At 60.2% G+C, this 23188-nt stretch overlaps 1 protein-coding gene across 1 annotated transcript in view; it reads right to left on the bottom strand.

The window, feature by feature from the left end:
• HMCN2 (hemicentin 2) overlaps positions 1 to 22179 on the bottom strand; it is a 33265-nt gene extending 11086 nt beyond the window's left edge. Inside the window, exons 1-47 of the mRNA XM_038156668.1 lie at positions 21855 to 22179; positions 20876 to 20946; positions 19862 to 20020; positions 19546 to 19668; positions 19284 to 19455; positions 18841 to 18947; positions 18515 to 18635; positions 18151 to 18423; positions 17871 to 18015; positions 17482 to 17603; positions 17126 to 17398; positions 16877 to 17018; positions 16169 to 16296; positions 15577 to 15690; positions 15321 to 15470; positions 14511 to 14705; positions 14211 to 14306; positions 13737 to 13861; positions 12921 to 13065; positions 12711 to 12823; positions 12302 to 12458; positions 11959 to 12121; positions 10546 to 10673; positions 10320 to 10428; positions 9861 to 10030; positions 9284 to 9379; positions 8998 to 9174; positions 7855 to 7974; positions 7530 to 7691; positions 7047 to 7319; positions 6336 to 6503; positions 6078 to 6191; positions 5816 to 5902; positions 5124 to 5309; positions 4560 to 4727; positions 4066 to 4179; positions 3821 to 3963; positions 3517 to 3667; positions 3072 to 3290; positions 2714 to 2827; positions 2461 to 2648; positions 2190 to 2286; positions 1766 to 1927; positions 1274 to 1387; positions 1036 to 1167; positions 420 to 563; positions 160 to 319 (exon numbers count right to left, since the gene is read on the bottom strand). Coding sequence (XP_038012596.1) covers positions 160 to 319; positions 420 to 563; positions 1036 to 1167; positions 1274 to 1387; positions 1766 to 1927; positions 2190 to 2286; positions 2461 to 2648; positions 2714 to 2827; positions 3072 to 3290; positions 3517 to 3667; positions 3821 to 3963; positions 4066 to 4179; positions 4560 to 4727; positions 5124 to 5309; positions 5816 to 5902; positions 6078 to 6191; positions 6336 to 6503; positions 7047 to 7319; positions 7530 to 7691; positions 7855 to 7974; positions 8998 to 9174; positions 9284 to 9379; positions 9861 to 10030; positions 10320 to 10428; positions 10546 to 10673; positions 11959 to 12121; positions 12302 to 12458; positions 12711 to 12823; positions 12921 to 13065; positions 13737 to 13861; positions 14211 to 14306; positions 14511 to 14705; positions 15321 to 15470; positions 15577 to 15690; positions 16169 to 16296; positions 16877 to 17018; positions 17126 to 17398; positions 17482 to 17603; positions 17871 to 18015; positions 18151 to 18423; positions 18515 to 18635; positions 18841 to 18947; positions 19284 to 19455; positions 19546 to 19668; positions 19862 to 20020; positions 20876 to 20946; positions 21855 to 22083 — 7019 coding nt within the window. The 5' untranslated portion in view covers positions 22084 to 22179. The remainder of the gene's footprint in view (positions 1 to 159; positions 320 to 419; positions 564 to 1035; positions 1168 to 1273; positions 1388 to 1765; positions 1928 to 2189; positions 2287 to 2460; positions 2649 to 2713; positions 2828 to 3071; positions 3291 to 3516; positions 3668 to 3820; positions 3964 to 4065; positions 4180 to 4559; positions 4728 to 5123; positions 5310 to 5815; positions 5903 to 6077; positions 6192 to 6335; positions 6504 to 7046; positions 7320 to 7529; positions 7692 to 7854; positions 7975 to 8997; positions 9175 to 9283; positions 9380 to 9860; positions 10031 to 10319; positions 10429 to 10545; positions 10674 to 11958; positions 12122 to 12301; positions 12459 to 12710; positions 12824 to 12920; positions 13066 to 13736; positions 13862 to 14210; positions 14307 to 14510; positions 14706 to 15320; positions 15471 to 15576; positions 15691 to 16168; positions 16297 to 16876; positions 17019 to 17125; positions 17399 to 17481; positions 17604 to 17870; positions 18016 to 18150; positions 18424 to 18514; positions 18636 to 18840; positions 18948 to 19283; positions 19456 to 19545; positions 19669 to 19861; positions 20021 to 20875; positions 20947 to 21854) is intronic.
• Positions 22180 to 23188: the final 1009 nt, after the last annotated feature.

The raw sequence follows: 23188 nt of genomic DNA, 5'->3' as shown, positions 1-23188 counted from the left end.
ACTCTGAGGTTTAGCCCAGGATGACATTCTCTCAGCACAGAGCTGGGATGAGTGCATCCCAGACCAAGCAATGGGAAGAAGCAGCACAGACCAACCTGCCTTGCCAAGCAATTTTGCACATGGGGACACTGGGTCCCTGGGGTGTCCCCCCAGACTCACCGGGCGTGTGAGGGGGGCTGCAGCCCCAGGGGCTGCCCGTCCTTCAGCCAGGAGATGTGGGGCGTGGGCTGCCCCTCTGCCCGGCACTCCAGCCTCACCCTGCTGCCCTCCAGCACGCTGTGCTCGCTGGGGTCCCCTGCGCTGCTGATCCGGGGGGCCACTGCACCGAGGAGAGAGGGAGGCTGAGGAAGAGGAGGGGGAGGAAGGCTCACCTCTGAGGCAGAGCCAGCAGGGAGCAGGCTGCCTCGGGGAAGCCCTACCTCGCACCAGCACCAAGAAGTCCTTGCGTGTCTCGGCCCCCAGGCCCTGTCCCAGGCAGGTGTATCGGCCCTGGTGGAAGGGCTGGAGGGGGCTGAGCAGGAGCTGGGAACCCCCAGACACCAAACCCTGCTCTGGGCTCATCTCTGCGAGGAGACAGGAGGAGGGGGCTAAGCAGTGCTCCCCCACTCAGCCCTCCCCAGGCTCATTGTTGTGCTTCCCCCTCCTCCCCCAGACCCAGGTTTGGGGACACTGTTAAAGCCAAGCAGGGTTTCTGCAGAGTTCACTGCTGGAGATTTACAGGAGAGAAGAGCCACTGGCTTGGGGACAAACCCCTGTCCCAGCGAGCACCCCAAGGGCTGGTACCCAGAGAGTTCACCCCCTGCACATCCCTCCATCATGCCCACATCCCATGGCTTCGTGCCTCAGGGATGAACCTGAGGTCCCTTGAAAGTGTGCAGGGAAAAGGCCAGACCCTTCATGCTCTGTCCCCTCCCTGTGCAGCCCTGAGGGTCTCTTGCAGCAGGATCAGAAGCTGGGAAACTGAGGGAGAACTGCTTGGAGGGGAGCAGCAGTGAGGCTGGGGTGGCAGCCGGCACAGCTGCCCTGCACACACACCCAGCGGGTGCCCGTCCTTCAGCCAGGTGACAGTGGGCACGGCCACACCAGTGACGGGGCAGCTCAGCACGAGGGGTGTCCCCATGTCAGCTTCAAGCGTCTCCTGCTGTGGGTCCTGGATGCCTGGGGGCTCTGAGGAGGATGAGCAGGGACAGGGGGTGTGAGGCAGACCAGGGTCACTGTCAGCTCCCCAGTGTGTGCTCAGGGGACAGCTCCTGGCTGAGCCCTCACCACTCACCATGGATGGTGAGGATGAAGCTCTTCTGATGCTGGCTGGCCACGTTCTGTGCCATGCACGTGTATGTGCCCGAGCTGGAGAGCTGCACGTGAGGGAGCTGCAGCACCCGAGAGCCTGGAAGAAGCCCAGAGCAGGGAATCAGGACAGCCTGGAGCAGAACCAGGTCTGGGCCATCATGCCAGCAATGATCCCCCAGCACCCATGCAAAAGGAGTCTGGCCATGGAATTCTCATCTTTGAGGTGCAAAGCCTTGCTCTGCCTGACAGGAAAGGGCTCTGATCTCCCAGGAAGCAGCAGTGTGGAGTTCTGCAGGATGTAGCCCTTGGTCCTCTCCAGAGGGGATCACTCAGCAGTGTGTCATTTGTGTGTCATACAGCACAAAGGCTGAGCTGGGGACCCACACGTGGCATCCAAAAAAGGGGGATTAGGGGACCTAGAGCTCGCTGTCAAGAGCTGGGGCACAGGCAATGATTCTGGCTCATCCTGACATACCTTGGGTGACAGTCACCTCCTCAGCGAGCCGCAGGACGCGGCCATCCTTGTACCAGGTGATCTCTGCAGCCGGGTGGGACTGGATGTCACACATGAGTGAGACGCTGCCATTGACAATGCCATCGACCTTTTCGGGGTCTGTAGCCACGCTCCAGGGAGCTTCTGCTCCAGGGCACCCAAAAGAGAGTGCCAAAGGGGAGCCATCACCGTGGAGGCCGATGCCTCCCCAGGAGGAAACACGCACCGAGCCCCTCGTCTGCTCGGTGGCACCTGTGGCACCTCAGCCTCCTCACACAGGGTGAGCGTGACCAGCACAAAGGGACAGAGGCAGCCATGCAGTTCCAGGGCCAAAGGAAACTCCAGTTGGTGGAGAAAGAGGAGGAGGGCAGTAAATCAGTGACCCGGGGAGGGGGAGATGCCTTACCCTGCACAGCGAGGGCAAAGTGCTTCTCGGCTGACCCGGCCGGGTTCTCAGCCATGCACGTGTAACTCCCGGTGTCACCCACCTCCACCACTGCCACCTGCAGAGGGAGAGCAGAGCACCACTGAGGGCTGCCCCGAGCTGGGGGGATGCTGGGGCTTCCATGGGGACCTTGGTGACACCAGGGCAGCCATTCTTTGGGAGGAACGAATGCCCCATCCCCTCCATCCACTGTCTCCTGTGTCCACAGCCACCTGCTTAGGGGAACACCAACCTGCAGGACAGTGCCACCCTCCAGGAGCTGGTGCCGCGGGCCAGCCTCTATGGGGAGATCATTCCAGAGCCAGGACACCGTGGGCTCTGGGTGCCCAGTAGCTTCACACTCAAAGCGGACAGTGCCATTGATGGTGGCCATCACCTCCTCCACCAGGTCCTCTGTGCCACCACGGATGGCCGGGGCAGCTGGAAGCAGGTGGTTATGGGGCTGCCATGTGCCTCAGTCCAGCGTCCCCTGTCCCTGTACTCACTCAGCACCTCCAGCTCGTAGTGCAGGCGGTCCCGCCCCGCAGCGTTGGCCGCCTCGCAGGTGTACCTGCCCCTGTCCTCCTCCTGCACCGCCTGCAGCTGCAGCACCCGGCCCCCTGTGACAGGGACAGGCTTGGGGCAGGGCACAGGGAAGGGTCTGTGGGCTATCCCCCAGCCCTGCCCTGCCCTGAGCCCTGCACAGCCCCAGTGACTCACAGGTCCCACGGGTGCTGTGTGTGGTGGCAGGAGGAAGGGGACAGGATCCAACCTCCGCCATGCTGTGGATGCTCTCAACCCACAAGGCTGCTGCAGGACCACCCCCAGGCCCCACAGTGGGGGTTCACACCCACTGTCCCTTACCTTGCAGCATCAGCACCCCCAGGCCAGGGGAGAGGGGCTCCCCATCCTTGTACCAGGTGAGCTGGGGGGGTGGGATGGCACTGGTGTCACAGTACAGAGCAGTGGGCTGGCCAAGGACAGCCTGTCGGTGTTCTGTCACCTCCCCATCCTGGTCCTCCTCCCGATAGAAGATCTCAAGGGCTTCTTTGGGGCCTGTTTGCTGCTGGAAGATGGGGGGCACTGCGGGGACAGGCTGTGGTCAGCTGTGGGGAGCAGGGACATTGACCCCCAGCTGCCCCACAGCATCTGCCCTCCCTGGAGCTGAGGAGATGTTCGTTGTTTTCCAGCAAGCTTTAACTTTTTTTCCTGCTCACCTTTCTCTGCTCCCACAAGAGGCCCTGAGGAGCCCTGCTCTTGCTGAGACCCCCCTCCTGCTCTGGCTGCTGGCTCTCTGCCCAGGGCTCACCTTGCACGTGCACGATGAAGTCCCTGTCATCTTCACCCACGGCATTGGTGGCCACGCAGGTGTAGTGCCCCGAATCCGACACACCAGCTGCTTGGATCTGGAGGACCTGCCCCTCACTGAGGATCTGGATGTGTTCAGAGCTTTCCAGAAGCTGAAGGGAAGAAAGAGAAGGGCAGGAGGAGGATTACACACCCAGGAGTGGGGCAGAGCCCGGCCAGCTGTGTAAAGGGTATCTTCCCACTCCATCCAGCTGGGACAGTCCCCAAACCCAGCAGCTGCTCCCTGGTCACAGCTGGGACCCCACCTGCTTGTCCTTGTACCAGCGGATGGTCGGCTCGGGCACAGCCCAGGTCTCACACTCCAGCACCACTGTGCTGTTCACCCTGGTTTTCACCTCTTTCACTGCAAACTCCCCCAAAGGGTCCTCTCTGGCAATCCAAGGAGGAACTGGTGGGGAAAGACAAAGGGAAGCAAAAGGAAGCAGCACTGGCCCGGTTACAGCGGTGGGGTCACTGCAGGAATTAGGAAGGACATGGGGAGCTCCCTCACCCAGGACCTTCACAGCGTAGTTCTTCACAGCCTCCCCGTCTTCGCTGGCCACGATGCAGCTGTAGGTGCCCGCGTCCTCCTCCTGGGCGTTCAGGATCTGCAGCCCGTGGCCACCTGGGCAAAGGGGGTCCCTGAGAGGGTCGCTGCTCGCAGCCACAGCTCTCTCCCCCCATGCAGCACCTGAAGGCATCTCAAGGGACCTGCTGAGCACCTGCAAGCCTGGCTGGAGGGGGCCTAATGCTCTTCTAGAGCCCAGTCCCAGGCTTATAAAAGCCACCAGTCAGGAGGCTTGTTATTATCAGAGGATGCAGCACATGGAAGAGCAGCATCCAGCTGATCCCTGAGCCCCCAGATCCTGCAGGATGATGATTTCTCAGCATCCCACTGTGCTGGACCTCTGCCAGACCAAGAAAAGGCCCCGCTCCCACTCCCCGAGGCATGCACAGCAAGGGGTCACCACAGTCATGCAGAGCCAGGGGACAGCAGCACGGTACCAGGGAGCAGGAGGATGTTTCTAGATTCCTTGAGAGGAACCTCGTCCTTGAGCCAGGTGATGTTGGGAGATGGGTATGGCAGGGCCTCACACAGCAGGGAGATGGGGTTGTTGATGATCACTGTCACTTCTTCTGCAGCAGCATCGTCTCGAGCAAAGGTGGGACTGGCTGCAGAGATGTGGCTGTGTGTTGGATCAGCACTAGCACACACTTCAGCTTCCCAGTGCTTCATCACCCCGCCAGACAGCACGATCCAAGATCAGGGAATTGGAACTGACACAGCATGTGCCAGCTTCTGACTCTGCCCCGTCCTGCTGCCCTCCAAAGCCACAGACATCCAGAAGACACATCCCCCCTTCCACAGGCCCCCATCACAGATGGGTCCTGCACTAAGCAGGTGCTTTCTGCTCCTCCAAGAGGACTCACAAGGGCTTTGGGACAGGTCCATGCCATGCTTTGGCTGCAGGACCAAGGGATCCTCCCCACCTACCTGGGGCAGGCCATTAAAACCCACTAAGTGTGCTCACACCTGAGACCCTGCCTCCATCCAAAGGCATCTCATACCCAAAACATCCAGCAGGTAGTGCTTGGTCTGATTTGCCACAGAGTTGGAGGCCACGCAGGAGTAGCGACCAGCATGGGCCAGGGAGGCCTGGGGGATGTGGAACAAGGAGCCATCAGGGGAGATGGAGAAGGTGCCAGGGAGAGGGCGGTTGTCTTTCATCCAGGTGATCTTGGGTTGTGGGTTGCCTGTGAGGAACGGAAAATGGGTTTTGGCCTTTGTGTGAAGTTTTTCCATGTGTGAGCACAGCCTGGCTGAGGTCACTGTCAGAGCTTTTCTGGAAAGCAGAGACATCATCCCAAACCAGAATTATCATGATCTGGATCAGGATTTTAGAAGCTGCTGGATGAGCCAGCAAGAAGAAAGAGAACTGTCCTGAGTGGGAGGTGATTAATTATTCCCATCACTAAAGGAAAAATGAGATTAGAGGAGTTTTAGCTCCATTTGGGAAAGATTGGATCTTACAGTGTGGAACAGGCTCCCCATGTGGGCGTCCCCTCCCCAGCGCTTCCCGGACAGCACAACTGCAGAGCCAGGAACCATCCCAAAAGAGCTCTGCAGCCCATTTCAGCTGTTTTCATGTCTCTGACTGGAGCCATCCATTTGTTCCACACCCCAAAGTGAGACTCAGGTCTGCCCCTGAGCCCCATCTCCCCCTTGCTCATTCCCCCTCCCTTCCCCACTTGATGCTCACCTGAAGCCAGGCAGGACCAGGTGACAGGGTGGCCCTCGGGCACCTTGAAGGTGTCTTCTTCACCCGCGTTCTCAATGTGGGGAGGAACTAGGAACACAAGCCCCCAGGGACTTCAGCAGCTGGCCAGCTCGGCCTCTAACCTCACATCCTAAGGACTCCAGCACACCCAGCATGTCCAGTCTTAACTCATGTCTGTTCCTGCAAGGGTGGAGCTCTGAAACCCCAGCAGGAATCCTGCAGCAGACAGAAGACCCCTCCTTACCCAGGACCTCCACGTAGAAATGCCTCCTGGCCTCCCCAGCTACGTTGCTGGCCAGGCAGGAATAGTGACCACCATCCTGGGCTCGTGCACGGGTGAGCCTGAGCAGCCAGCCCCCTGGAAAGACAGGGCAGAGGGGTCTCAGGGCCCTGATCCCGGTACCAGCACATCCCACCTGTGCTCCTGTGGGGCTGCAGCTCCACCATGAGTTTGAACTCATCAGTGTAGGGGCAAAACACGTTCCCAAAGCAGACCTCTGACCTGAAAGCACTTGTGTGTGCTCGCTGGGGGTGACAGGAGAGCCATCCCAGAACCAGGTGACGCTGGGCTGGGGAATGCCGGTGGCCTCGCAGGTCAGCGTCAGGGATCCTTGCAGGGAAATGCTGAGGTTGGTTGTCAGTCCTGATCCTAGAATGAACTCAGGAGGAACTGGGAATGCAGAAAAAGATGGACATCCATTTGCAAAGCAGCCAGGACACCAAAGGAGCAAAGCAAGGAGGGGAGAACTGGGTGAACCTGGTTTTTCCCACCTTCTTGCTTTGTCCAGCTTTAGGACACAAACCCAGAAGGACCATTAGCATCACGGGGAGATGGTGACTTTAAAGGTGTTACGGGACAGGTGACCCACAGCAAACACGTGCCACCTACCTGCACACCTGAGCCCAGGCTTACAGGCTCACAGTGGGCTGGCCACAGAGCCTGAGCCACCTCAGACCTTTTATAACCCAAGTGACCTTGACCCATGAGGTAGTAGAGGACTTTATATGAGATGATCTGCTGTGATGGCTCTGGAAAGAAACTCCTGCCTGAGGGACACAGTTCCACAGCTATTTCTGAAGCATAACCCTGGGACCTGCTGCATGCTGGATTGTCCAGCACCCGCTACACATCAAGTTACTCCCCATCACCACCCTCCTTGTCCTGCCTGCATCCACCCCACCTCCAGCCACCAGCCCCACGCCACATCCTTACCATGCACCACAACATCAAACTCCCTCTGCTCCTGCCCCTTTGCGTTGGCAGCCAGGCAAGTGTAGTGCCCTGCATGGGCCACCTGTGCCCTGGGGATGTGCAGCCGCCTCCCTCGCTCCGTAAGCAGGAGCCCGTCCCCAGCAGCCACGGGCTGCCCGTCCTTCACCCACGTCACCCACGGTGGTGCTGTCCCCGTGGCCTCGCACTCCAGGACTGTCTCGCCACCCTCGATGACAGAAACCTTCCTTGGGGCGCTGCTGCTGCTGGGCAGTGCTGCGGGCAGAGGGACAGGGGGTGGAGGGGATGTGCAGCAGCTCCCTCAGCCGTGCACAAGCGGAGGGGCAAAGCTGACCCAGGTAGCAGCATCCCTTCCAAAATATCCAAGGCACCAGGAAATGGCCTTAGGGTCCAGCAGGACCTTGCTTTGAGAGAAGTAACAACACCTCCACCTACCCCCACAGGTCTCTGGTGCCCCATGCTCACCGTGCACCTCCAGGTGATGCTCCTTGCTGCTGCTGCCAGCAGCATTCCTGCACTCACAGGTGTACGTCCCCTGGTCCAGCAGCTGTACCTTCTCCATGTACACCACGTTCCCTCCTGGGGACACCAGCCTGGGGCTCCCTGGCTGGGTGGAGAGGGGCTCACCTGCCCAGGGAAAGGGACAGCAGCTTTCCCTCAGGCTCCCAGCAGGACAAATTCCCACCCAGAAGCTGGATTCTGCTCAACAAAAAGCACTCCTTGCTCCAAGGAGACCAATGGCTGGGTCAGCCCACGAGGGGAGAGATGAGGCTGAGGAACAGGGCCCTACCATCCTTCCACCAGCTCAGGGTGGGCAGGGGGGTCCCGTGGCACTCGCAGGGCAGCTGAACAGATTGTCCCTCTAGCACGGACACGGCCTCGGGCTCTGGCACGGAGAAGGATGGAGGCACTGCAGGGATGAGAGGAGCAGCTCATTGATGGCACTGGGCAAGAGGAGAAGGGCAGCTTGGAGCTCCATCCTGCTGGACACACACCCCCTGCAGCCCTGCTGGCTGCCACAAAAACCCCAGTGACATTCCCCTGCCCTGGCTTCATGTGGAAACAATAATCTTGTCTCTCCAGCCAAGTGAGGGATGCTTTTAATTGCACGTGGCCAACAGCAGAGGATGACCAAGCATCCCACAAGCAGGCCAAGGTCAGGTTGGCCAGACACAGCCTTATTAGGCAGCCCTGCTCACTGAGAAGGTTAGCCAACTCTTTCCATTATCGGATGATGTTCTCAGCTGCTCATAAATACAGCTGGCTGGAAAATGGTAACTCCTTCCCATGAGGGATATCAGCTTGGAGAAAAAAAGCCTCAACACCCAGAAACCCTTGAAAAACAAAAACAGCAGAACCCAAACAATGCACCCGAGCCAGGACGGCAGACGTGCAAACATTTCCCTGGGAAGAGATTGCAGGAACAAGCCCAGAGCAGGAGAACTGGATCTTCTCCACGCCCTGGCCACCTGCCTGCAGGACTTCCACCAACTAGAGCATCCCCGGGAAAAGCCAGGGCCTGGCACAGCCCCCGGAGCTGTGGACATGCTGAGTAGTCTGGGAAGCTGCAGGGATGCCTGGATCAAGTGAGAAAAAGCATCCAGTGCCCACCTTGGCAGCAGCCCAGGAGTCGCCGCTGACTCCGGGGGGACAGAAATGTCACCAGGCACACGGGGTGCAAAAGGGACAGGGCGGGTAGGTGACCCTGTAATGGGGACCTGGCAATACCCATCCCTGGGGCCATGGCTTTCCAGGATATCATTTGGGATGAACACAGGGGATTGCACAACTGGAATTGCAAATTCCAGGGTTCTGCTAGAGCCATCCTCCAGGGCTGTATCCTGAGGGCTGGGACAACCCCACTGATCCCACACTCACACAAGGTATTCCAGGGGGAAGCCCCCATCTCTCAGGAAGCCACAGCTGCACTCACCAGTGACCTGCAGGCTGTACCAGAGCTCAGCCACACCGGCCACGTTTGAGGCCACACAGCGGTAGCTGCCGGCATGGGAGAGCCGGGCCCGGGGGATCTCCAGGCGCTTCCCACCCCCGGACAGGATCAGCCCTGCTCCGGCCGAGAGCTGCTCGTGCCCCTTGTACCAGGTGATGGCTGCAGGGAAGCAGAGAGCCGCGCTGTGAGGAACGATGCTGCTGCCCCCCTGAGCCAGGGAAAACCCCGGGGGTTCACGAGCAGGAGCTGAGGGACAGGATTGACTCACCGGGAGCAGGCAGCCCCGAGGCCAGGCATTCCAGGGATGCCGAGCCGTTCTCGGGGACGGCCAGATCCACCGCGCTGGGTTCGATGTTTGGAGGCACTGCAAGCCAGCACCCCCTGTCAGCGGCTCTGTGTGACCCGGGCTGTCTGCAGCCACCACAGGGCAGGGCGCTGGGGCACAGCCAGGCTCTTGGCACACACTCAGTCCCTGCTCTGGGAGGGGACCACATCACCCCATGGTGCCACCACTGCTCCCCAAACCAGCCAAAGGTTTGGTTCCTGCCCCGATGAGACATTAATTCTTCCTGCTCAGAGATCCCTGCCTGGTTTCTCACCTGGTACCTTCAATCACATCCTGCTGGTGGAAGACCCTCCAGCAGGAAACACCAGTCAAGGATTTACTGTGGTGCCAGTGCCATCACCACTCAGCTTCCTTGGCAAAGGACAAGATCCCGAGGGATCAAGCCAGGGACCCTGCACCTACCAAAAAACTGGGCCAAGAACTCCCGCCCCTTTGAGCAGCCACGTTCCTCCCAACACATGGGATGGATAGCCCCCCTCACCCCAGACGCTGCGCTCACCATGCACTGAAACCTGCACCTCTGCCTGGGCCAGCCCTGCCCAGCTGCTGCCCTGGCAGACGTAGAGCCCTTGGTGACCAAGCCCCACTCGGGTGACCAGCAGAGTGCCACCGTCCTCGGACACCAGCACACCATCCTGCCCGTCCAGCGGGTGCCCGTCCTTCAGCCACCTGCGAGCAAGGGGACAGGCAAGGGGACAGGCAGCAAGTCCTGGCTCTGTCCTGCCACCACCCGCACCCTGTCTGCACACCAACAGGGTGAGCAGCGGGGCACTGGCAGCAAGGACTGTCCCCTTGTCCCCTGGAATGGGGCTGGCAGTGCCAGCAGGGGACTGTTGAGCAGAGGACACCGGGGACAAGGAGAAGGAATGGATGCCTCCACCCTAAGGGACACCCCAAGCCAGAGGCCCCTACCACCCATCCTGGGAGCACAGGGAGCCCCCAGCACTGCAGCACTCACTGGATCTGGGCTGGGGGGATGCCCACGGTGTGACAGTGAATCCTCAGGGAGGTGTTGGCAACAGCTGCCAGGTGGCTTTCCCCATCACCAATCCACAGCTGGGGCGGAGCTGGGGGAGAGGGGACCTCAGGCTATGACCACCCTCAGACCCTGGCACAGGGACGTGAGACAGCCAGGGGTATGGAGGGTTAGGAGCCCAGTGGCACACGGGCAGGGGTGTGTGAACCTTGCACGTGCAGGCTGTAGCTGAGCGAGGCGTTCCCCGCGGCGTTCGTGGCCGTGCAGGTGTACAGGCCGGTGTCGGTCACCTGGGGCTCAGCCAGGTGGAGGGATCCTGAAGGGAGGACACTGAACCTTGCGGGAGAAGGAACAGGAAAGCTGGATGGGAGAAACAGCCATGTCATCCACCACCCAAGCCTGAGAAGAAGCTGAGGGCTCAGAGCTCACCATCACCTCGGGACAGCCAAGAGAAGGTCACCATGGCCACCTCCCACTCAAAGAGGGTGGCACAGCTGCCCACGGGGGCAAATCCCCTTTGCTCAGCCCCTGCACGAGCTCAGCACGAGGCAGCACGTGAGCTCAGGGGGATGAAGGAGGACAAGGGTCCCCCCGGAGCACAGTCCCTGCAGCTGGAGCTGGCCACGCTCTCATTCCCAGCCCCATCTGTGCTCCACAGACATAACATCATCTCAGCCCACGGCTGCAGATTCCTCCTCGTGTGCTCCCATAAATCACCAGCATGGACAAGCCAGCTGAGATGTGGGGAGCAGCACAGGTCAGCCAGGAACAGCCATGGCAAATCAGACACGAACAACAAGGCAATGCATGCCCCAAGAAGAGCAAAACCAAGGGGCCTTCCTGCTTCCCCAGGCCACAGCAATCCTCAGGTACAGGTAAGAAGTGTTTGACCCCAAGACCTGGGCCTGTGGCTTTAGGAGGTCCTGTCCAACATGGTGCCAACATATGGGGAAAACATTGGAGGACCAAGACACCAGATAACCTGGGGAATGGTTGGATATGAGTTTATCCTCACCCATCAAATCACAGTAACTGACTGTCTCATGGCTGTCACCAGCTTCAACAGCAGCAACAAATTGATTTGTCCCTCCAGAAGTCACTCACTGGAACAAAACTGGCCTAAAGCCCCACATCCCAGGGCAGACAAAACCACTGCTGGGCTATAAACTGTGTTTGTGCCAAACCTCGTCCCAAGAAGCATCAGGCCCTGGTCCAGCACTTCCCACAGGGATCCACCATCCCCAGGCACATCCTCGACCTTGTGACAGCACAAGGCAGGAATGTGCAGGAAGGCAGACAGACAGCAGGCTGGGGAGCTGCACTGGAGCTGCCTTTCCTCCCCAGCCCCAGCCCCGAGTCCAGGGTAGGCACAGGAGTGATTGGAAGCAGCTGCTTGGTCCCAGATGTTTGGACGATGGAAGAAAAGCCTGGTGCTCTCCAAGGAGAGGAGAGCTGATGCAGTACTGCTCGGCTGCCTCAGCTCCTGCTCTGCCCACAGGATGCCAGGGATGCCCTTCACATCCCCCTGCCAAGCAGCTGAGTCCCTTCATGGACCCGACACCCCTCTGCAGAGACACACAATCCCTGGAGATGGTGGCCCAGCACCCACAACCCTCCTTACCTCGGGGTGGCGAGGGGCAGGGGCTGGGGCTCCCGGCTCCACACCACCAAGGGAGGGGGATCTCCTTGGGCCTCGCAGGGCAGGGTGGTCTCCTGCCCCAGCACAGCCAGGACGGGGACAGGGCCTGCTGTCTGTGACCCGTTCACGCTGATCCTGGGCCTCGCTGCATGGAGAGGGAGCACAGCTGGTGCAGGGACACTTCAGGTGCCCCACAGCCCTCACCGCTGCTCTTGCCATCCTCCAAACCCATCTGGCACCTGGACTGGTGCTCCAAGGAAGCCAGGAGTGCTCCCAGATCATTGTCTCCCTGCCAGTCCCCTCCGGAGCTGTCCTGAGCACTCACTGCTGATGGAGAGCTGCATCTCCCGGCTGGAGAATCCTGCTGCATTGGTGGCTGTGCAGAAGTAGGTGCCAGCATCCCCAGGGGACGACGAAGGGATCAGGAGGGTCCCATCGGGGTCAAGCTGGTAGCGTGGGCTCAGTGAAATGGGCTCTGTGCCCTACAGAGGAAAGAGAAGGGAGGAAGGCAGAGATTCTCCCACGAGCTCAACCTCCCAAAGGCAAGAAGAGAGCTCTGGACACACCAGAGCAGGCCACGCTCTGGTCCCACCTCCCCAGGGCACTTGGTGCCACCTCCCCAGGCAGCCACAGCCACGCTGGAGAGCTACACCCCTTCAAACACATTCCCTGAACCCGAGGGTGGCCCCAGCCGGGCTGGCAGGGGCACACAGCCGCCTGTCCCTGTCCCCTACCTTTGCCCAGGTGACAGTAGGGGGGGGCATGCCGGTGGCGTTGCAGCGCAGGGTGACAGCCGCTCCCTCGGTGGCAGTGACCAGAACAGGACCAGGCTCGATGCTGGGAGGGGCTGGGAAGGAAGAGAAGCCTCATCCTGCATGGCCAGGGCCACGGCCAGCACAGAGAGCACCTGCCCCAGTGGGGACACCCAGCTCCCTGTCACTCACCGTAGATGACCAGGGACACGTCCTGCCTGTGCGAGCCGAGGGCGTTGGTCACCTCACAGGTGAACGTCCCTGCATCCCCCTGGGATGCCTGCTCCACGTGCAGGCTCCCATCAGCCCGGATGGAATAGCGGACACCTGGGGCTACCTGGACATGGGCAGAGAGCAGAAAGCAGGACAGGTGGCAGGGTCAAACACCAACACATCCCTGCATCTTTGGGGCACGTCCAGAAATGAATCCTTGAGCAACAACCTGGTGTGGAGATAAACCCACGTTGCCTTCCCAACACAAATGCTCTGTTGGATTCTTTCACCCCAAAGGTCGGGTGTTACCATGATATTTTATGAAAAATCCCTTCGCCAGGATTTTTCTCCTGAAAAGCTGAAGAGCCTCAGAAAAGAAATGCAAACAATAATTATCTAATTGCTTTAGAATGGAGTCTAAAGATCATTTACCAACAGGTGCACCTTTGATTGGTTCCATGTGAATTGGGTTTTCTTAATGACCAATCACAGCCAGCTGTGCCAGACTCTGAGGAGTCAACCATGGGTTATGATCATTCTCTTCTTGCCTTTTAATGTATTTTTTCTCTACTTCTTTAGTACAGTTTTATTATAGCATTTTTAACATAATATCATAAAATAATAAATCAGCCTTCTGAGAAACATAGAATCAGATTCTCATCTCTTCCCTCGTCCTGAAGACCCACAACACCACAGCTGGGGGACTCATCCTGCAGCGAAGCCCCTCCAGGGGGTAGGTGTCTATCCACCCACCCACCCACCCATCCAGCATCCCAGCAAGCATGGCAGGCTCACCATCTGCCCATCCTTCAGCCAGCGGCGGGCTGGGAACGGGCTGCCAGCCAGGATCACACAGGGCAGGGACACGGGCTGGCCGGGGAGCACACGGACCACAGGGGATGCAAGGGCTATTTCTGGGGCTGCTTGAAAGAGGGGAAAGGGAACCAGCATTAATCAATGATAAACTGGCCAGGAGCACTCAGGAGAAAGGTGATCTCCATCCATTCTTCCAAGGTCTGGATCCTGGCTTAGCATAAGCCAGCTCTGATTGCACTCCCCAGGAGTTTGGGGATATTCGCTGCAGTGTGGGTCCATGTCAGCATATGGAGCCAAAGAGGGCTTGGAAGGGCATTGCCCAAACCCTGCCCTGGGGTCGTTGAGCATTCACTGCGGCCATCTCAGGACCAGAGACAGCTGCTCTGGTCTCTGTCACTCACGGCCTGCCAGCACACTGGGATGGATTCACCGACCAAAGCACAGAAAACAAACCCTGTCCAGTGACTGTGAGCTTGACCTCTGCGTGGATTTTCCCAAACTCGTTCTGGGCTTCACAGATGTAGGTGGCTTGGTCATCCAGAGAGGCACCTGGAGCACAGTGGGGAAAAGCCTCAGCCTGGTGGGGCTGGAGAACCCTGAGTAAGCTCCAAGACAGGGACCACCCTCCCCTGCCCCACCACCATCTCCAATGGGGACAAACCCCTCAGAGCTGGATTCTTGCAGGCTGTTACTGCACACCTAAGCTTGCACAAGTTAAAAATACAAATAAATGCATGCACGCTCAGCTCTTACTGTCAATGAGGAGCTGGGCAGTCTCCAGCTGGCTGGAAACACCCCGTGGTCCCTGCCAGCCCACCACGGGCTTCCCGTCCTGCCGGGACCAGGTGACCTGTGGCAGGGGAGATCCCTCGACATGGCACGGCAGGCTCACTCTCTCCCCAACCTTGACCTCCACGTCACCCAGGGGTTCAGGAAAGTGAGGGGCAGCTGGAGGAGAGAGCAGCAGAGAAAGGGCTCAGGCAGGTCCAGCAGCCCAGCTTCCCCACAGCTGAGCCTGGAGAAGGGATGGGGCTGCAAAACAAATAAGCCAGGTGCCCTGATAAGTTATGAGACTGACTAAAGCATTTGGTGCTTTTCCAAAGCTGTCAGAGCCATCACAGTTTCCACCTCTTCCAGTTACGCTCATCAACCCCTGGCTCAGCAAAATAACTTGCACTTTTCCATCTTCAACTGCTTTAAACCCTGCTGCCCTCAACACAGAGCCTTCCCTCCTCCTCCTCGTGCTCTTTCATTCCTTCTGCCTCCAGCAAAAGATTTTCAGACTCACAGAAGTCAGCCCCCACCTCTGCCTAAGCCAAATGAACGCTCTTTGCATCCCAAGCCCTCATGTCCCCATGCAATGACAACTGCCTTGTCTTTTCTCACTTGCTGAGCCTCCTGCATCTTCCCAAAGCTTGGAATTCCTGCCAGGCTTCCGTGTGTTTACACCAAGCACCAACACCTCCCTGCTGGGAAGCCTCGGAAAGCAGCAAAGGGGCGCTGAGCCAGAAGGGAGAGCTGTGGAAGAGGCTTGAGCCCTCGGTAGGACGCAGCAGCACTTACAGCCCACGCGCAGCACGGTGCTGTCCAGGGCGATGCCCGCCTCGCCCAGGGCCTGGCAGCCGTAGAGCCCCGCGTCCTCCTCCCGCACCGCCTGCAGCCGCAGCACGGCCCGCTGGCTGCCCGCCGGGAACGCCGCCACCGCCTGCTCCCCTGCCCAGAGCCCCGCATCAGCACCCCCCGTGCCTCTGCGGGGCCCTCCCGATGGCACAGCCACGCGCGGTGTCCCCGCAGGGCAGCGGAGGGGTCGCGGCCTCACCTTTGTACCACACGATGTGGGGTGGGGGTGCCCCTGAAACCCAGCACTCCAGGGTCACGTCCTCTCCCACCAGCACCTTCAGGCTGGGCGTCACTGCCAGGATGGCAGGAGGTTCTGTGCCGTGGGGAGAGGTGTCTTTGGTCACCCTCTGCTGCTCTGGGTGCGATGCCATCCAGCCCAAGGGGACCCCAGAGCCTGGGAGCTGTCTCCCAAAACCCTTTATGATACATGGCCCCATCCCCAGTGTGCTGACCCCAATTCCATCCATCACACACAGCCCCATTCCCTGTGTGCTGTCCCCAACTCCCTGCATCACACACAGCCCCATTCCCAATGTGCTGTCCCCCAATTCCCTCCATCACACACAGCCCCATTCCCAATGTGACGACCCCCAATTCCCTCCATCACACACAGCCCCCTTCCCAGTGTGCTGACCCCCAATTCCCTCCATCACACACAGCCCCCTTCCCAGTGTGCTGACCCCCAATTCCCTCCATCACACACAGCCCCATTCCCAGTGTGCTGACCCCAATTCCCTCCATCACACACAGCCCCATGCCCAGTGTGCTGCCAGTGAGCAGGGAGCAGGTACCAGTGAACTCCAGGGTGATCACTTGCTCATCCCAGCCCAGCGTGCTGCTGGCATAGCAGCTGTAATTGCCTGCATCCTCTGGGACAGCAGACCTGATGTGCAGGGAGCCCTCAGCATCCCTGAAAACCCTGCAGCAAATGGGAGAGAAAGGGAGAAACGAGCCCTGTGGAAACAGGGATGGTGGAAAACGCGTTGATATAAATGAGCAGGTTTCAGGCCATGCTGGGCATGTGGTGGATGTGGGTCAGCACTCAGAGCCAGCTGCTGCAGGGAAGGACTTTGCTTTGAACCAGGGAAAAGCACTGAGAACTGGCTTTTTCATCTCAAAAGTCCAAAAGCCTTCCCAAAGTCAACTTCCCAAAGTCAACTCCTGCACTCACAGCCTGACACGGGCAGGACTTGAAAGGCAAAAAGCAGAAGAAATTAAGGGGAAGTACAAGGAGTATTTTGAGACTTGAGCTCACACCAGGTGTGCAAAGTGGGGACAGTGACCTGGATAAGGCAGGACAGATTAAAAATAAATACCGGAAATTAAGGCCAGCAACATGCCAAGCACCTCAGGAGCATGGGCTGGGATACTGCAATGCCTCCCTCTTTCCAGAGCTACGGCAGCCCCAAGCCTCCCTCCCTCACCTCTCACATCCCTGCAAGGGGAGCACCATCCCTGTGGGAAGGCAGGATGGAGGCTCCTGGCTCCCCGGGGGTTACCTCTCGTCCTGCTGCAGTGGCCAGCCCCAGTGCCTCCAGGTGGTGTGGGGCTGGGGGTGGCCCCCGGCCGTGCAGTTCAGCCGCAGCTCCTGGCCCCTGCTGAAGCGCTGGGGACTGGGGTCCACCTTCACCCACGGCGCCTCTGCACGGGGTCGGAGCAGGGCTCAGCCTCCAGGTGCCATTCAGCACCCTCCCACAGGGCAGCAGAACACCCCCCAGGCCAGGGTCCCACGCAGGGGCAAAGCCTACCCTGGATGAAGAGCCACAGGGAGGCAGTGGCAGTGCCGCGGGCGCTCTGTGCCGCACACTCGTACAGGCCCGCGTCCCCTGGCTGCACATGGCTGATCTCCAGGGAGCTGTTCTGCAGCAGCCGGGTCCTGCCATCCCCTGGCTGTGCCACCTTCCCATCCCAGCTCCAGGTCAGGTTGTAGGGCACATCCCCCAGCACCACGCAGGACATGACCACGTCTTGGCCCGGTGAAGCCGTGATGTTGCCCGGGGCGATGAGACGCGGTGGTGGCTCTACAAACACGGGATGCTCGGGTGAAAGGAGCCCGTGCCCAGCCATGGGAAGGGCTCTAAGGCTTGGCACAAGCAGCCCCCACCTGAGACAGAGACGTAGGCACGGGCCCGGGTCACTCCGACCTTGCTGGTGGCCGTGCACTCGTAAAAGCCTTCGTCACTCTCGGACACCGCAGGGATCAACCAGCTGATGTTCCCTGAAATCCTGCAGAAAAGGAGAGATGAAAATATGGATCACTCCCACCTTGGGACTGCCATGCCACCATCCTAGTCCTACTCCCTGGGACTTTTTTTCATCTGAGTCAGGCAGAGGTGCATCCCCACTTGCTGTGGACCTGTCCCTTGGAATTTTCCTCTTGGGGTGCTCAGAACCTGAAGGCGCTCACCCAGCACACAGCGCCCCTCAGCTGGCACAGCTGAGAGACTCACATGGGACCCTCCTGGGGCTCACTGGGCCATACCAGAGGCTCACCTGAAGAGCTGCTCTTCCCCAAGCTTCCTCCTGCCACGGCTGAGCTGCAGGTGGAAGGGGATCTCACTCCATGCAGAGCAGGAGATGAGCTGTGGCTCACGGTTGTAAGCCTGGATGTTGCTGGAGATGTTCACTTTAGGCAGACCTGGAAGGGGTTGGGGATGTGCAGATGTGCAACACCCTGGGAAGCTCGCTGGGAGCTGCACGGGAAGCAGGATGACCGAGGAGAAACCAAAGCAGCGGCAGAGCTGGTACCTCAGCACCTGGGGGTTCCACTCACCGGGGGCCACGCTGGTGTAGGTGACCCCTGAGAGGCGGTGCAGGGAGTGGCCCTGGCCATCTTCACCCTTCACCTTCAGCAGAAAGTCACCCGGGGGGACCCAGAGGGGCGAGCCCACCCAGAGCTGCGTGGTGGAGCCAGAGGAGGAGTTGAGGAGGGGCTGCACGGGCAGCGAGACCAGCACGTGGCCCGAGGTGTTGAAGAGTTCGATCTCCAGCAGGCGCCCAGGCGGCCTCAGGCCGGTGCAGTTCACCAGCACAGAGATGGGCAGACCTGGAAAGCGGGGAGGGAAAAAACCACCAACCACATTCCCGGCTGCAAAACGCCCAGATCCATCCAGCCCCCCGGGCAGCACCGTCCTCACCCTGCACCGGCCGCTCTCCGGGCTGGCTGGTGTCAAATTCCGGCTGGGTGGAGAAGCTGGCTTGAAAATTAACGTTGCTGATGCCCGTGATCCTCAGCGAGTGGCGGCCACTGCTCCGGGTCTGGAAGCAGATCGAGAGTCAAGTGCTGAGGGCAGGGAAGGGAGAGGAGATGGGAAGGGAGAGGTTGCAGCCGGCCCCTTTCAGCCTGCTCACACGTCCTCTGCCTGGCCACAGATGGATGGGATAGTCCACACCTGGAAAAGCCTGGCAAGCTAAATATCCACCAGGGAAAGGCAGAGGATGTGCAGGTCTGCCAGCAGCCTACCGTGACCAGCCACGTCCCTGGCTCGTAGGGCTCCAGGGCCACCACCACGGCTGAGTTGGGGATGCTGAGCAGCTCCCTCAGACCTCGGCCTTTCTCCAGGACCTTTCCTGTAACAGGAAGTGAATGTTTGGGTGGGCAACCCAGGTCTATCCCCTGGCTCCCACAGCAACCGGGAATCACGTCCCTCAGGGATCAGGGTACTGCAGAGCCCATCCCAGCTCACAGCCAGGGAAAACCCTTAAAGCCAGAGGCAAAGCCAGCCTGGGAGGGGAGCAGGGAGATGTGCTGGTGTTTGCTGAGGGCTTTGTAGCTCATCACCTTTTCATTTGAGTTTTAGGGCAGGGTTTGGTGAACCCCTTCCTGCTTGTCCTCACCTGCAGTCTTTGTGGGGGCCAAAGCCCCACCTTGCACCCCCTTGTTATCCCTCTTCCCTGGGCTCCTACCTGCAGGATCTTGGACCCTGATCCCTGGGGCAGGGCCACTCAGGGAGATGGTGACCTCCTTCAGGCTGGGATCAAAGGGGACCTGCCACGTGTTCTCCCCACCATCCTCGTGGTCCGTGGACAGCAGATGAACCTTGGAAGCCTGGATGGCCTCTTCCACCCACTTTAGCACCTACAGGCGATCAGGGGAGGATTCAACCTGGATGTCCCCTCCCCAGCCGGCACAGCCTCACTTCACAAGGGGCCAGGTGTCCCCGCTCACCTCTGTCACCTGCTGCTTGTCCAGGTGGAAGATCTGCCCGGAGCTGGTGGCGGCGATGCGCTCGTACACGCGGTACCCGGGGTGGCTCCTGTCCCCGCAGTCCCCCGTCAGCACAAACACCACCTGCCACAGCAACGGCGCCGTGACATCCCTGCCACCCGCGGGAGGGGACACAGCCGGCACCCACCAGCATCCCGGGACATCGAATCGGCCCGGGGGGTGCAAAATCCCCCCAGCCCCGGGGTTCTGTCGCTGCGTGTCACTGATGCGGGGGTGCTGTCGCAGGAGCCCTGCGGGCAGCGCCAGGGCCGCTCACCTGGCTCTGCTTGTGCTGCAGCAGCCGCAGCAGCTCCTCCTGCTGCTCGTAGTCCTTGGCCCGAGCATCCGAGAAGACGTAGACGAAGGAGCCGGGATGCGAGATCTCCACGGCCACCCTGATGGCCCCCACGCTCATCTCCGGGCAGTCCCCCCCGCCCTGAGGGACACAGGCAGGGACGTGGCGCAGGCACCGAGCCACGCAGGGCTCAGCTCCCGGCAGGATCCCATCCGGGGGAAGCTCATGGGGAGGAAGGAGCCCATTTTTCTGGAGTCAGCGGGATGGAACTGCAGGGGCACTGAGGATCGCATGGACCCGGCCCTGTCCCACTAACGAGGATAATTAAAGCACCCATTTGGGGATCCATGCTCACAGGAGCCACTGGCTCTCCACAGATATCTTTAGTGGGCACATTTGTGCCAGCCACCCCAGGAAAGCCTCCTGGCACAGAGAGGACCAGCTCCCACTTTCCCAGGGCTTGGCACCCCGAAGGGCTGGGAAACCATCTGCAGCCTCAGCGTTACACCTCCTGCCAAAACAGCTGGACCGAAGGGAAACGCCCCAGGGATTTAGCAATTCATGGGAGGCAGGGCGAGAGTGGGGATGGGTAAAGCAGGATTAAGCTCCCAGGGAACATTTCAGCTGGCAGAAAACAGAAGCAGTAATTTAAAAATTAAAAAAAAAGTCAGAAATTAAAAATTCAATTATCAGGCAGTGGTTGTGGAGAAGGAGATTTTTGGTTCCATGGAGAGTCTGTGCAAACTCTTCTGGGATCAGCATCTCCATTAGAGACAAAAGCTGTGGACTGGGAATTCTGTGCCCTGTTGCAGGACTCTGGGGCACAGCATCAGCATCACCCATCCTCTCCACTCCCAGCCCTGTGTGCAGCCCCCAGCCCGTCTGGCTCAGCCTGAACTCCTATCACACTCGTGGGGGATGCAGGGATTGCCCCCAGAACCCACCACCACGCAGTGCCAAGGCCTGGCAGAGCAGCGTGGGGCTGAGGATCCCTACCTGGACATGGAGCTCCCGCAGGCGCTGCTGGAAGAGCTGGGGATCCGTGGTGAGGGTGACAGGTCCCACCTCTGTGAGCACATGGATGCCACCACCTCAGTGCCCTGAGCCCAGCACCAGCTCCTTCCAACACCACCCACTCTGCTGGTGCTCCTGGCACCTGCGAGACTCAGGGTCCAGCATCTACCCTGGCCTGGCACCAGCAGAGAGGTCGGTTTGGGCAGACCAGCCCCCGTGCCCGTACTGTGACCACTTTGGCAAAGTATTCCCATGCCCAGGAATTTCTCCCGACACGCTGGGTGGTCCCAGCCAGGGTGAGCTGCAAACCCTGTGCCCTTTTCTGCTGGGGGAGGCTCCCAGCAAAGCAATGCAGGAATAAATTCACTGCCTCTGCCTTCTTCCCTGTCTGGCTCCAATGGTTTTCACTCAACTCAGCGCTTTGGCTGAAAATAAAGCTTGGGTCCCTCTCTCCTTGTAGGAGGCCAGGGCTCGGTTGGGGAGCAGCTGCCCTTTTATGGGTGTGCACAAAAAGAGGACAAAAGCAGGGGCAGAAAGAAACGATTCTGGTGTCACAGCAAGTTACCAAAGCCTCTTAGCAAGTGGAGTTTTTATTGAGGTGAGCTGGAAGCACGTTGTGGACTGGGACAGAAATATCCCCATCATTACCCCCGGGAGACAGAGCAGGATGGAAGGGGAAGAGCCACCCACAACAAAGTGTCAGCACCCCTGGGATTGATACAGTGGAAACAACCCACCCTGCACCCACAGGGTGGATTTGGGTAGGAGCCCCAGCGCAGCTGCCAGCTGTTGAGGTGCCATCCCCACCAGAGCAGTCACCAGGGCATTAAAAACAGGGAGAAGGGGCAGCGCCAGCCCCTGTGAAGCACACGCTCCAAACACACGCCCAGCCAGAGCCACAGCCCAGCTCCCCACAGCCCCATCCGTGGCAGGACACTCCCTCACCCCGTCCCGGACCTACCTGGGTCGTGGAAGGGCACCAGGGCGTAGTTGCTGATGGGCTTGGTGCTCCTGCTGCGCGTACGCTCCAGGATGCGCGAGGCCCCGTCCATCACCTGCACCAGGTCGTCGTACATGGAGCCGGTGACATCGAAGACAAAGGCGAGAGTGGCCCACCCTGGGGGGCTCTCGGCCGCGCTGAGGGCCAGCAGCGTCCACAGACCCACAAACACCCCTCCGTGGGGCGGCATGGTGGGGGACACGCTCAGGTGTCAGGAGCGGCCCTTGTGCTTCCCGCAGAGCCGCTGCGAGGTCCCGCAGCCGGGAGGGACACGGTGAGCGACGGGCCACACGCGGCGGGGACAGGGAAGGGACCCCGGGCAGGGAACGCCCAGCCCTCCGCAGCTGCGGACCTGCTCCTCCAGCGTCCAACTGCTGGGAGGGAGCAGGGAGGGCGGGAGGAAAAAGCGGACTTTTGGAGCCAGCGACGCGGCAGGGAGGTGGGTGGGAGCTGGAGGAAACCGGGATGGAGATGCAGGGGTTGGGAAGCAGATCCTGCAGCCCACGGGATTGTCAGAAATGCCGCCCAGGCCCCCTCCCCAGTGCCGACCCCCTGGCTCAGAGAGACCCTGCTCTGCTGGGGGGAGCAGGGGTCAGGGGAGGACATGGGGGTCACAGCTCAGCACCTGTGAGGAAACCCTGCCAAAGCCCAGCGGGGGAGAGACAGCTGTGAAAGGAGCCCCAAGGACTCAAACTCCCCCTTGCTGGGCAAAGGGCCCGGGGACGAGGGTCTGCGACGGGGCTTGGAGGTCAGGGGGCTCTGTGGGGGGCTCACCCACGCAGCCACCTCACGAACAGGGAGCAAAGAGCCACGCAGAGCACAGACAGAGCCGGAGCCAGGACACGGGCTGGGCAGGCAGCGCTTGGCCGGGAGCGCTGGCTGCGGCTGCGGAGCGCTGAGCTCATGGCTGCTCCGCAGGGATGCTCTGCTCTCGCTCAACTCCCCCGCAGCGCGACCCAGGGCGCGGCCACGGCCAAAAGCCGGCTCCTGGTGAAGCTGGGCACCTCCTGCACCCCCAGCAGCAGCCCTGCTCCTCCCAGACACAGGAGCGGGGGGAGCTTGGAGATCACCCATGTCCTAACCCACACACAGGACAGCGGGACTGTCCTGCGCGTTTCTTTATCCCTGCAAGCGTGGGCTCAGCCTGGCCCAACCTCAGAGCAGGCAAGGACATCCCCTTCACTGCAGGGCAACGACACTTCTGCCCCTGGGGCTGTGCCAGTGGCCTGTTCCCCTCCTGTCCCACCGCAGGCTTTGCACTCTCAGCCCCACAGAGCTGAGGGGAGTCCCCACCC

This window comes from Motacilla alba, chromosome 17, assembly GCF_015832195.1.
Source record: "Motacilla alba alba isolate MOTALB_02 chromosome 17, Motacilla_alba_V1.0_pri, whole genome shotgun sequence".
Taxonomy (NCBI): domain Eukaryota; kingdom Metazoa; phylum Chordata; class Aves; order Passeriformes; family Motacillidae; genus Motacilla; species Motacilla alba.
Note: the sequence above shows the minus strand (reverse complement) of the source record. Positions and strands in the feature narration are given on the sequence as shown.